The 14,421-nt window shown below is 36.3% G+C and overlaps 1 protein-coding gene across 1 annotated transcript; it reads left to right on the forward strand.

The window, feature by feature from the left end:
- Positions 1-6,605: 6,605 nt before the first annotated feature.
- Positions 6,606-12,305, forward strand: LOC104426961 (putative two-component response regulator ARR13). The gene is made up of 9 exons (XM_018864744.2): positions 6,606-6,690; positions 7,671-7,823; positions 7,955-8,371; positions 8,478-8,554; positions 10,260-11,330; positions 11,460-11,612; positions 11,876-11,953; positions 12,055-12,147; positions 12,252-12,305. The coding sequence occupies exons 1-9, from the start codon at positions 6,606-6,608 to the stop codon at positions 12,303-12,305; spliced, it is 2,181 nt and encodes a 726-aa protein (XP_018720289.2).
- The last annotated feature ends 2,116 nt before the right edge of the window (positions 12,306-14,421 follow it).

The following is a 14,421-nucleotide window of genomic DNA, read 5'->3' on the forward strand; positions in this document are numbered from 1 at the left end:
TCTGGGCCCCTCGGGGGTCGCGCGACCCTCGCCGGAGGTCACCCGACCTCGGGCGACCTCGGCCCGATGGCTGCCGGCGGCCGCAACCCTTCGCCGGCCGGCGAAGGGTTTAACTAAATTTTCAAAAAAAAAAAAAAAGAAAAGAAAAATAATACCCATCAAAGCCCCTTGCGAAAGTTTTTTTTACCAAACACACATCCAACTCAAAGTCCATTTGCAAATTTTTTTTACCAAACACAACTGCATTTTCCCAAAATAGCTTTGGGCTTTCAGCATTTGCATTGGACTCAAAGCCCATTGCAAATGCTGAACCAAACGCAGCCTATGACCGGTAAGGTCTTGCCCACATCGGCGAGGTCTAGCTGGTGACCTATGAGGTGAACCTCACTAGCTATAGCCGCTAGCTAGTCCTGCGACAGGCCAAAATAAGAAGAAAGAAAGAAAAATAAAAAGAAAAATTAATAAAAATCTGAAAGAAAAAAAATATATTATTTTAAAAGTTACCACGTTAGTATTGATTGGATGCCCACTGCCAGTTGGCATACGTGTTAGCGCCACTTGGCCAAATTTAGCTGGACTGAACTGGCCAAAAAAAGGTTTATGACTGAATTGAAAAAATTATAATTAAGTTTAGCACATTTTGGCTTAATTGACTGAATTGATACAATTACAAAATATTAAGCAATGAATTAGCTAAAAAAAGGTTTATGATTGAATTTACATAATTATAAAAAGTTTAGGACTGAATTTTTGTGCATATCATGCGTAAAGCAATGGTTAACGAAAGCAATTGAAATTCTTCGACTGTCGTGGACCAAATATGGAGAGTATTAACTATGCACTTCACTTGAAAAGCGACGGATGGATTTCAGTGAATAACCTTTGACTTCTGGTTCACCCAAGCCTCTTCCATAAATATCACCATTGTATAATATCCTAACAACATCCTACTCATTACGCCGTTCATTGAGCTCAATACCATAGGACCACATGGACATCCTCCATATCGAGAAACCGACATCATCCTCACTAGGTGGCAAGGCATTTCAAGAATTTAATTACAGCGTGTATGAGTCTAAGTTCAAATAAGTTTTCTCGTGTTGTTCGCTGAATGCATATCTCCAAAATCCATGCCAAATGATGGAATGGTGGGCCTGATGGGCGTGAGATAAAATTGTGTTGGTATGGTCACAACTTCTGCTACAATGCCTTGGTTTCAATCTTCCAATGTTTTACAAGCCTGTAAGCCTTCCCCATTAGCTACGGGAGGAATACTAGTTATTCGGGGGATAAAACGACATGGAAGCTCCATGCAATTCAAATAGGTAATTCATTAAGGCATTTTTGCGGTTTTGGCTTGCAAATACATCGTACTTAATCAATTGATACATGAAAGCTCTAATGAAACATATCGTTATTAGCATTTACAATCAGCCAAAGATGAAGGGGTGGATTTATTATTGGGATAAATGTATTGGAGGTTATAAAACTTATCACAAACGTGCAGTTAATAGAAAACTTGATTGAATCAATTTAACAAATTTTAGAATTTGATTGTACTTTTTGAAAATTTTAGAACACAATTATATTTTCATGACAAGTTTTAGAATTGAATTGCATTTTTTGAGAGATTTAGGACTTAATTACTTTCATGATATGTTTTAAGATTTTTGATGCATTTATCCATTTATTGTCTGAGGAAGTGATTAGAGAACTTAGTAAGTGTCATTGAAAAGGGCTGAATACGGTAAGAACTATCATCCTCAAGGGTTTCATGCTTATAGGAACAATGAAGGAGTAAATCTTCAATACAATGTTTTAATTTACGAGAATTATTTTCTCAAATAGTAGAGACTTGGCTTTTAACTTTCTATATGGAAGTATAATAACTTTATATGACAATTACTACAACTAGAAATGGGTCATCTGCTTGTCTAGATGGCCCTTGAAGAAAGCATGAAATGTGATTCTTGCCACTAATGGAAGTGAACCAAAGCAAAATGTCTATTTTATGTTGAGAGCGCATAATAATAATAGAATCCTTGTTACCTTTTGCCTGGGGAGATCTCTAAGAGGGAGCGCAACTTCGAGCCCGTCAACATATCTAATTGAGCCAGCATTCACTCAAAAACTTAAGCCAATAAGTTATAGGTTAATTATGATATATTAACTACTTTACACCACATCAATTATCCGATATGAGATTTATCTAATACAACTCACTCACACATATATCCTAATAATCTCCTCCTCATGTGTGAGCTTCCTTAGTTTCGGTATCTTTTTGTATCAACTTATCTAAAGTTGAATACTTATAGGCCAGCAACCATGGGCTCTAATACCATTTGGTGGGAGCATGTAGCAAAAACCAATACCTTTTGCCTAGGGAGATCTAAAAGATGAAGTCCAAATTCGAGCTTGTCAATATATTTAGTTGGACCCACATTTACTCAAAAACTAAAACCAATGAGTTATTGGTTAATTAGGATATATTAATTCCTTTACAGTACATCAATTCTCCGATATGAAACTTCTTTAACATAATTCACTCACGCTTATATCCTAACACTTCAAGCATTACATTAACAGTCAAAGAAGAAACAAACGATGTCAGCAGGCTCAATGCATAAACATCTCAAACAGATGAATACACAAGGTAATAGAAGTACCATGGTTTTATTCTTCTTTAACGATTTGGTATGAACATCATCTTCTTGCCTACGATAATAAAGCAACTACTAATTTTAGCCGGACTTTCTACCACGTCACTATATCATATATCCAAAATTTCCAAAAGAGTCGGGTCAGTCCCACACACGGATTCCGCGAAATCAGCTCATGTTGGTACGCCGATATAAGAAGCACTCCTTCACCGAGATATAAGATGTGCAACATGGTCCATAAAACCCGAGTACGCCTTATTCCATTATAGCTCCCACAAAACACACATTGTTCAATTGACTTTTTAGTTCCATCACTAACTAGCAGCACTAGTAAGCTCTTCAGCACTGCCAAATGGACACGGTCATTCGTGAGCCCAACGAACAGTCTTGTGGAAGCGCCATGTCGTCGAAGACCTCATCCCCTATCCCAAATGTGATTATCGATCCATACAACTGGCAATGGTCTTCATTGACATTGATTGAGATCCAACATAATTATTTGTTGAAAGGGACCATCTAGCCGTTGCACAGCTCGCACCCAACATCTTATTTGACCTTCCACCACAAATTTTTACAAAGGCCGTAAACGTCGACTTCATTTTCTAATCCACCCAAATATCGCTGATCTTTATCAGGAAAATAACTAATCCTAACGAACAATAATCGCCAACTGAGAGTTCACTATTAAAGTGGAGTTTTTATTTGTTTTTTTGTTTGATAGGCAGTATTAAGTCGATCGTTCACTGAAGCTTCGAAGTTGAAACTTGAGGCGAATCGGATTTGTTTTATCATTTGGTTCTAACTAATACATTGATTAGTAAAGTTGACTTTGCGACAAGTATATTTAATGTAATAACAATTAATGACATGAGGCTTTTGTTTTTCAAATTAAAAAAGGTACAAGATATAAATATCCTAACATTTTTTTTTTGTCAGTAAATATCCTAACATTCAAAAGTACACAAGTTTGTCATCTTATTACACCTATCAAATAAATAAATAAAAAATTAGAATTCGCTACCGGTGGTTATAACGTACAATTTGCTCTTACTCATGTTATTACTCAAATACCAAGGAGACGGCAATATTTTTAGGATTTATATCATGAAAAAATTTAAACTTGTACACTTATGAAAAATTTATTTCGAACTAATTTTTTAATTATAAAAAACCCCAAACTAGTATATTTGTGATAAATTCACTCCGAACTAATTTTTTGACCACTAGAAGCTCTAAATTTTTACATTTGTTTCATCAATGGATCTATCTAAATTGCTACATTTGTCGCACATGTACGAGATCAAAAAATTAATTTGAAGAAAATTTGTCACATATGACCAGTTTTGGGTTTTTATGGTATTAATCTATATTTTTTTAAGGCAAGGACACGGGCATAGAAGCTCAATTATTTGAAGAGAAAGCGATTAGTTACATTTTTAGGCTATTATTTCATGGAAAATGTGACAATTTTGAAAAATATAAAATAACAATATTTTCTAGTACTTGGCTAAGATCTAAAAATGAACTACAAAATGTTTTTACATTGTTTGTAAGGAAATCAGATTTTTGTAAATAGACATTTACTATTCAAGCGTCAATGACTTGTGTATGAATAGGCAAGGAATCCAGCATGGGCACAGAAGTCTTAAGCCCGAATCCCTAACTCTTGGGCACAAGCAAAGGCATTGGTCTTGGGTGCACCGAAACCAAGCCTACGAATTTGATGCTTGTGCTCAGCTCCTTGATGCCCAACTTGGGCCAACAAAGCTCAAAGCTAGGTCCAAGGGCACCCAACCCATGCTCAGCTCCGCTCTCAAGTCCTCGGCCCAACCTTGATGGATTTAAGAGCGAAGGCCCAGGTCTCAGGCGTGGCCTGAGGTGCCGACATAGTCGTAGGCATTAGGGTCTTTTGCTCAACCTTGATGCAATTAACCCTGCTGCCAAAACAAGCGTTGGCATTGTTATGCCTAAGCGCAAAGTTTTTTATCCAAGCATCAATAACTAGTCATATTTTTTAGATATGTCAGAAATCATTTTCCTGAATTTAAATTTTGGTAGAAAAACTTTTTTTGTTGATCCGGAAAATATTTTCATTGACTCATTTTTTAAATAATTTAAATGCCAAAAAATGAGAAAAATATTTTCTAAGACAAACACAATGTTTATATGCCAATTTTTTTATGGAGTGAATTCATAAACTAACAAAGTTCACTATGATGAAATTAATAGTCGGTGAACGATAGAAGATCTTCAATTAAATGCACATAAACGTAATTATGACATGCAATAAATCCATATTTGCTACAAATTTTGCTTTTTTCCTCGTTTCAGGGTCAACTCTTTCTTCATGCCCATGCATGGCCGCATGCTTACCATTTGGCAGCCCCAAATTAGTCCAGGCTTTTTCCAGCTTTTTCTCTTTTTTGTATTTTATGGAAGCGAGTCTCTGGACGTGTTAAATAATTAAACAAGGAAATTTTGGAAATTCTCGATAGGATTTTCTTTAAAAAAAATAGTTGTAAGAGCACTAGTTAAGTAATCGATTAATTAAATTTTACAATTTTAATGTGCTGCCTTTTACTGTGTAATCCGAGTAATTTTGAAAGAGAGAGCATTTTGCACTCTCTTATTTGACTTTTGCATAGCATTCTTGCTATTATTGTCAAAGTCCCCCGGTACCAATTTGCACTCTCTTATACATGTCTCATGTCGTGAAATTTCAATGACTATAACTAATATTCGGTGTGTCATGTACAAGCAATGTAATAATGAGAACTTTTTCTCCAAACACGATCGGCTAAGTAAAAATTCACATTTCGTTTATTAGAAGCTTAAGCCTATGAAATTTGAAATGACGAGTGGTTTTTTTTTTAGAACTTTTGCATTGGTCGAACTATTTTTTAAAGTGGAAGGTACTAGATAGATGTCGAATTTGATCAAAATCATTGTGGATAATGTCAAAAAATGTTATATATTGACATAAAAGCTTGGTAAAAAAGAACTTAGGAAGAATGCGGGTATGTGTTATATTTCATATATAAGTCAGAAATTACATAGAAAATACAGAACGTGAATGTAATGTAATGAAGTAAGTTTGGGGAATAAAAATACTATGTCGCGAGTTATAAATGGAATAATAAAAAGAGGAAGTCCCAAAATTCGAAAAGCTATGCACAAAACTTTACTATAATGTCCAAAGAGTTAATTTCTCGAAGCTTAACCCGCTGAAACCGGGATACCGTAGATTGAGCATTCCTTTATCGACCACCATGTCACAGGAGCCGTTACAAAGATTCCCAATCCTAAAAGTTCCCGATTTGCTAATAAATCTATGCAAAAAAGATGTATCCATCATCTAAGCCTGAAATTGGAATGATTTCAACTACTTCGGCAACCCGTATCTACCGACAATTAAATCGCGCCACATGTATCTAAAAATGTGTTGTTCCTAGGTGCTGATATCTAAAATGGCGATAGATACTTGGGCAGGAGAATCAAAATGAGACATATCTGCTTCATGAAGAATGCCATGTAAAGAACTCCTTAAGCTCGTTAGCATTAAATGCTGAATATATTCTGGATTTTTTTACATTACAGGCCTGAGGAATTTAACAAACACGCATGCCATTTTTCTTCTAGGTGAGTTTAATCCTCTCTCTCTCTCTCTCTCTCTCTCTCTCTCATTCTCACTAGATGATAAAGGGTATCCTATCCTTTGATTAGACCAATCCCCACTAATCCATCCGCAAAACACCCACAGACTCGTTGAAACGGGCACCATAAAAGAAGGCTCTCGTGACCAATGTATCGCCTTCCTTCGCTACACTCCATATAAAAAGAGCCATCTAGTTCTCTATACCCTTGCAGAGCTGGTTTTTTCTTTCAGATTACTGGCTTGAAACAGATACAGGAGACCAATCCTCAATGACGCAAACCTCAACCATGAATTTTAGCATCTTACTCGTCGATGATTGCTCTGCTACGCTCGCCATCGTTACTGCGATTCTTAGAGGGTGGAACTATCAAGGTGAAATGACCAACGAACGTTGCTTTTTAGTCATGTGTGTTGAGATCGTGTTGAATGTTGTTTGATTTCAAATGGGTGACTCATGATCAGGCCACCTTTACCTCCTTCGTTTCGGCTGAAGCAAGAGAGACGATTTCCATTTTCGTTTGACCAAGCAAGATCTCTCTTTTTCTTTTTCTTTGTTTTCTTAGGGGAAAAGAAAAACTTTTGTGTTTGGGAGAAATGACAAACATGTATCTTTCTTTTCCAAACTAGAAACAATCTGACACCCTTGGAATTTTGAGTCTATTTTAGCGTCTGATAAATATTTTTTGGGTAAAAATTTGCTTTTGCTTACATCTAAAATTTTTAAGTGTTTTTAAAATTAACACACAAGCTTTTATGGGTTGTTTTCTGATTTTTTATCCCTAAAATTAATTATAAAATGCGAGAATTTTAGATTGTTGATCAAGATACTCATTTTCCATGTCTTCAAGATTGATCTAGTTAATGGATCTGTTGATCGAAGTTTTCATGCGGTCTGCATCAACATTTGCGATAAAAAAAAAAAAAAAAAAAGAAGTCACCCCTTCATGATATGATCGCAAAGCCGAATTTTCAGAATTATCGCGCATGTTCTTTATGCATTATTTGCTTATATCTATCTCTTAAAAAAAAAAAAAAAAAAGAACATTAGAATTGTAGATCCTTGATCAAGATACAGACTTTTCGTGGTTTGGTATTGATCTAGCTGAATGAAGTACATTAATCGAAGATTTCATGAGGTCTGCGTCGAAAAGTTGTTTTTTTATTAAAAAAAAATAAAGATCGCTAAAATAAATATTTAATTATTTACCTTCCCTCGACGAGAGCACTAGTCACATACATACATATAGAAAAAGGGTACTTTAAAGGAGAAAACAAGGCTTCAACCTCGGGGGCATTGATTTTTCTAAGGATTGCTCTGTCTAATGATGGCTCTGCAATGTTATGGATTTCAGTTGTGACCTCCAAACACCCTCTGCATGCTTTATCCATTCTTCAAGCAAGAAAATGTTCCTTTGACCTTGTCATGACTGATTATCACATGCCCGACATGAATGGTCTCGAGCTACAAAGGCATGTCCGAGAAGAATTCAAACTGCCAGTGATCAGTGAGTCCAAAATTCTCGAACTTCAGTCAATTTGATTTGTATAGTTTATAAACTTACAGCGCAGTATTTGTTTTAGAAGTGCTTGAGTGAACTCTAAGAGATTATCCTTTCAATCCATTTTCTTCATACAGTCATGTCAGGTGACGATCGACAAACAATTATACTAGAGAGTTTAGAGGGAGGAGCTGCCTTCTACATTGTGAAACCGTTGAGGCCAGATGATCTGAAAAATGTTTGGCAATATTGCATTGCGAGAAAAAAGGGGAAAGCAGTTCTCATTGAGGAAGAAGCTGCGAGCGACTCAACTAGTGCACCAGTGTGTGAGAGAATCATACATGAAGATGTCAATATTCCCGTGCAACCCTTGAATTTGGAAAAGGAAGGCTCTTCACAGGAGCCAAATGGGAAGAAAAGGAGCAGGGAAGAGAAGGATGAAAATGATGAAGGGATCGATTACTCCTTGATCCCTCCAAGAAAAACAAAGGTGGTTTGGACAACTGGGCTGCACGATCTGTTTTTGCATGCCATCAACTACATAGGACTTGACAGTAAGAAAACCTCCAAACTTGCCTTGCCCCATTTGAGAGCTGCCAATCTACATGTCTCTTGAGGTTGTATGAACCATTTTCTGAATGTTGTCTTCTGATATTGCAGAAGCTGTTCCCAAAAGGATTCTTGAGTTCATGAACGTCCCTGGATTGACTAGAGAGAACATAGCCAGCCATTTGCAGGTTCGCACTGGTCTAACTGTTTCATTTTCTTTTATTTTCTTTTCCTTATGAGTAGATATATCCTTCGAGGTTGATTGGAGCACGAATTATGAATCATTTGGGCTGGAATATTGTATACATTACCATTTCTGTGCAGCGGTTTAGGGTTTTAAAAATAAATAGCTTGAGATGCGATGTTTATGCATGATTAGCTAGTTTGACATGAACTAAAGTATGAGCATAGCTTTTCACTGCAAGTTATGAACCAAGAGAAGAGGTATGTACGTACTCCACATGCTAGCTTCTTTATGTATTCACTGATTTTTATTTTTATTTTTCAAGTAGAGAGTATGGATCCATTCCTTCTGTCGTATGAGTTAAACTATTAATAATCAACGATCAATTCTGTTCGCCACTTGTTCGCTGGCTCTTAGAAGCTTCATGACACACGTGCATGTATTTATATATGAGTGATCGTATGCGCAGGTTCATGTGATGATGCACGAATTTTCATCTCTGAAAAAGTGACCAGGGACATAGAGTGTTAATAAGGTCCATTTCAATTTGTCTTGAAGAGGAAAAATTGAACCAACAGTACATTGATAGTTACTAAAAATTAAAAATTTGAATCCATTGCTGCTTGAACACTATTTGCCGCATGTGTACAAAGTATGAGTGTGTAATTCTAATGGTCTATATCTTATTTCTTTCCTTGTTTGTCAAGTATTCACAATCTACAACTTTGGACATATAAGTACCAAAATCTAAATAAAATAGTTTCCAATCTTGCTTTCAAGAATATTTAGTGGTTGATAATATATACATGAACTAGATTTGACCATCTGCTCTGGATAGGAAATTCATAAATATCAATTATTGTATGAGAAAAATTTTAAACTCTTAGATAATTATTGACTAATTTTCTTCAGAAGCTTTACAATATATGGAGAGAAGAGGGTTTGGAAGGCTTTCAGACTAGCACTTTCTTTCCCAATTGTTGCATAGGGGGATTATACATAATATGATAATTATCTAAGAGTTTAGAATTTTTCTCATACGATAATTGATATTAATAAATTTCCTCCAGAGCATGTAGTGATATCCAGTTCACATATATATAGTCTGCTTTGGAAATCTCATAAAATGTTTGGAATATACAAGGAAACACGAAAAGGAATGAAAATAACAGGATGAGTTTTAGTACGTACTTATAGTGTTACCATACAATGTCCTTCAATTTTTTTTTTTTTAGGTTATTTCCAGGACAAATATGGAACTTCACACCTGACAGACTTCCATATGAATGAGTTCTTCAGCAGCTCTTATCTTTATTGCCTTTAGTTCACCAGAAAATTTCTGTTTACTTTCCTTTCGTTCCCTGTCATCCATGCGAGCTATCTACGCATGAATGCAAGAGAAGTAGGTACAATCATAAATGTACATATGCACATACATATCCATTACCAATTCCTTCTGCTAATCATCAGCTTTTTTTAAAAAAAAATGTAAGCATCATTTATAAGATGACAAAAAGGAGCTTAGGGGCATTCCCCAGCATTACATAGATAACTAAGAACGTGAAAAAGAAATGGAGTGAAGGAGTCTCTATCTAGTTCACATTTATATTTATATCTCAGCTGCGTGTTATTTTTTTTCTCATATTCAAGGCCTCTTAATTGTTGAAAAGAATTCTCACGGTACTTCTGTTATCTGACAAAACTTGCAGAAGTATCGCATATTCCTGAAGAAAGTTGCAGTTGTAGACAATGTCGCACCACCAAGAGCAAGGGACCCTCATAGAGAAGCCCCAAGTTCAAGCCCGACATTACACCCGCATTCATCGGCCAGGAATGATGTCCAGCAACAAATGCCTCCTAACAGTTTTCCAAACAGGCATCCCCAGCCACTCCTTCCTGAAATAAGGCCCCGTGTGAGTACCCAGGTACTAAATGACCACAACTACAGTGCTGCACCGGTACGATTTTCTCCTCAAGACGCTTCAGGTGTTGGCCTTTCCATCTTTACGTATCCAGTGATTGGTAGTTCCAGTGTCTACAACAACCCTTATCAAACAAATGCTTCGAGTTTGCAAGTGATTCGGCCCAACACTGGAGGTCTTTCCATCCCAAATGATCCAATGTTCGCTAACTCCAGTGTCAATAACAATCCTTATCGAACCTATGCCTCAAATGTGCAAGCGATCTTGCCCAACACTGGAGGACCAAGGAACTCACAAATTCCATCTTTAGGCCCTACAAATGTCACATCAGACCTTACAAATCCGAGGCAAGTGCACCCTCCACAGAATCATTCTTCAAGTTCAGGAACTTTCATGCCTTGCTTGAGCAACATTGCTCATTACCCTTCTGTCAATTCAAACCCCACCAATACCAATTTCTGGGGCACTCAAATGACTGGAGGTGCTGGAAATATGCTTGATAGTAATAAGGGGTTCATATCTCCCATTGGCTATGATAATTTTGTGAATTCCTCATCAAATTTTAGGGAAGGAAGCTCAACAGGGCCTTACATTGTTCAAGAAGAGCAAGAGCCTCCCTTTGGATTTAACATCAGTGAGCCATTGCCTCCGCTTGGTTTCCCTGCTGCTAATGAGTCAGAGAGTCCTCTCTTTTCACCGGCACCTATAACACAACCAACTGTTGCAATGATTGAGCCAAGAAATGCTTATGAACAGGATGTGATGGCAAATGCTCCCTTAGTTGTGAATAGTCTGGATCAGCAAAATCATGGAGATGGTGATCTTTTTGACCTCGTTTTCAACCAACTGGCTAACAAGGTACGAAGAATTGCTTATTGCATCCTTTTCATTGGTTAAGCTCAGTTTGCTCCCCCGTGTACTTTTATTTGTATGAAACATTCTGATTACGGAATTTTTGAGCAACGTGTCAACTTGGCATCCTAACAGGGTCAGGAAGGATTACCACATCAGGGAGTCATTAGTTCCTCACCTGGTACCGACATGAATGGTCCCAGCAACGAACTTGAGATGTTTGAAATTTCTGATTTGGATCATCAACTCGAGGATTTCGCTTTCTGGTTTGAACAGGGCTCTGGCCAGGCATGTTTGAGCACCATTTCTTCTTTGAAATTTACAGTTTTTAGTTAAAAATTAAATTTCTGCAAGTGTAATAGGTTTCAACTGCTGAGCAATCACCTTGTTTTATGTTTTCCTTGCTGCCATCGGATGTGAAATTCGATTCAGAGTAATAAACAGCTAGTTAATGCAGCTTCTTGCCTGTTTATGCTTATGACCATCAGCCTTTTCTTCAAGTAATCATTGGTCAGTAATCTTTTTTTCTTTTTCTTTTTTCCATTTTTAAGGATATTCAGCTCGATGGCCACAGCAACGAGGCCCCAGAAAACAGGCTACCTCTACCCTCCAATGAAAGCTCCAATCTGGTGAGTCAATCTTCATGAACACAGGGACATACGCTTATGTCTATTTGTCTAAAACTGAATACTCACCTCTCTTAATATGTGGTGTGTGCATGCATATTCAGCAACAAGGGAACAACGAGAACCGCGCTATACCTCTCCTGGAGCCAACTACTTCAACGAATGATCTGTTTGCTGATGAGGAATCCTATCCTAATGTACAACCTTTTCTTCTGCATATATATACAAGCATATACTGTTGAATTTGATATCTCTTTTGAGCTTGTCGGTGAGATTAACATAAGGTCTTGGTTGTTTGCAGATATGGGATGAGGATTTCGTGGACGCCTTGCTTACTGGTAGCCCCTTTCTCTAAGAGAATGAAGAGCTCCAAGTTCAGATCTCCATACATATGGCTATGGACTTGCTTCTTTCTATTTCTGTCATTTGAATTGGGACAATCCTGTTACTTCTGACATTAGAATGACCTGGTTTTGTATTTGGAGATTAAGTACATGTTTGGTGTAAGACCTCTTTTCGTTTCTTGCAAGAAGATGGTTGAAAAAGCATATTTCGCAGCTCGGTGTGAGTTGGAAGAGTTCAGTTTAATCCTGAGCTCCATTCTAATTTTACTTTGTTATTAGACACTGTTTAGTGCAGCTGGAGTAGTTCTATGGCTGTGTCGTGGTTATACCGTGCTGTGTTGTATCAAAGCACATGTTTGGCAACGCATCTTTTACAGGTACTGTGGCTACGAACAACTCATGCATTTGGCAAAAATTGTGAGGCAATTTATGCGATTATCTAAATGATGGTAGAATACCTATAACTTTTTTGTAGAGCTATTACCTACGTTTATGCATGTATTATTAGAACTTTCGCAATATATCATTTTCGCCAGGCAATAATGATGATGATGATAACAATGATAATGCCGTCTTTGTTATTGTTATCATTTTTATTATCATAACTATTTGTAAAGTTAACATCATGAGGAATTTTGTTCTTATAAAGTAAATTTTCCAAAATTTAAAGGTTACAATACTTCAAAACTACTAGAGCTTTGGTTCAAGGCTCGAACCGGCAGAATCAACAAGGCTCAAATTTTAAGTTATCTGGGTCTTATACTTCAAAAGGTGAAATCAATGTTTCTAGGGTCGGTCCAAGGATGTGATCAGTGCTCTATTTTATCCTGAAACTTGCACATGCATAATTTCAGATTAACGATTTTACCAACCTTCGATTATTCGGTTTATCACCCACATGACAAATTGGACTCATTTGTGTGTTCTCCCAAAGAAAAAATATAAATCTGTTGTAAAATATTGTGTTGCAAATATATAATAGAGAGAATAGAGAGATTGAGTAGAGAAAATCATACACCAAAGATCGTAGAGAAAGTCAAAGGAGAGAAATTTATTTTAAGTGTATGACTGTTATATATATAACAAAAACTAAGCTCCTATTTATAGGAAAATAAGAATATACTTATCATTAATATCAATGAATCGAACAATATATGTATTGGATAGGGAGATGGACGTTCATTGTATATGGAGATGTATTTAAAATGTATGATACAAATGTACTATAATAAGTACATTAGATAATATGAATATAATGAATATTCATTCATGTATTTCATTCATTCATGTATTTCATAAAACTCTCCCTTGAATATTCATTGTATTCATTACGAATGTGCATCGAATGATATTGTCTCATTAAAAACCTTAAGCCGGAAAAACCCAGTGGGACAAAAACTGGACAAAAGGGAAAAAAAGTGTAGAGCACAAATTTTATGATCTTTCTCTTTTATGGATGCATTAATTGCCTCATTAAAAAATTTAAGCTGAAAAAACCCTATGGGAAAAAACCGAACAGAAAGAAAAAAGAATGCAATGCATAGTTTATAATATATCCCCCTCAATTGAGCCACATAGCCATTACTGGGGTTAATCAATCTTGCATCTTGTGAACTCGTCGTATACCAATGCCATATACTAATTTCTCAAAAGTTGATATTGACAATGATTTGGTAAAAAGATCTGCAAGATTATTTATGGATCGAATATGTTTAACATCAATTTGTCGACTTTCTTAAAGTTCATGAGTATAGAAAAATTTCGGCGAAATATACTTGGTCCTATCACCTTTGATATATCTTCTCCTAACTTGTGCAACACAAGCAGCATTATCTTCATAAATTACAGTGGGAGAATTTGTAACTGGTATTAAATAACAAGAATTATAAATATGCGTTATAACGAATCTTAACCAAACACACTCTTCTTCAGCTTCATATCAAGAAATAATTTAAGAGTGGTTAGAAGATGTAGCTACTAGCGATTGCTTCATAGATTGCCAAGAAATAGCGGTGCCGTTATAACAAAATAAATACCCAATTTGAGAGCGAGCCTTATGTGGATTAGATCTATATCTAGCATTAGAATATCCAACTAAATTAGAGTTAGTGGAATTCTTGGAATAAT

Source organism: Eucalyptus grandis, chromosome 11 (assembly GCF_016545825.1).
Source record: "Eucalyptus grandis isolate ANBG69807.140 chromosome 11, ASM1654582v1, whole genome shotgun sequence".
In the NCBI taxonomy this organism is placed as follows: domain Eukaryota; kingdom Viridiplantae; phylum Streptophyta; class Magnoliopsida; order Myrtales; family Myrtaceae; genus Eucalyptus; species Eucalyptus grandis.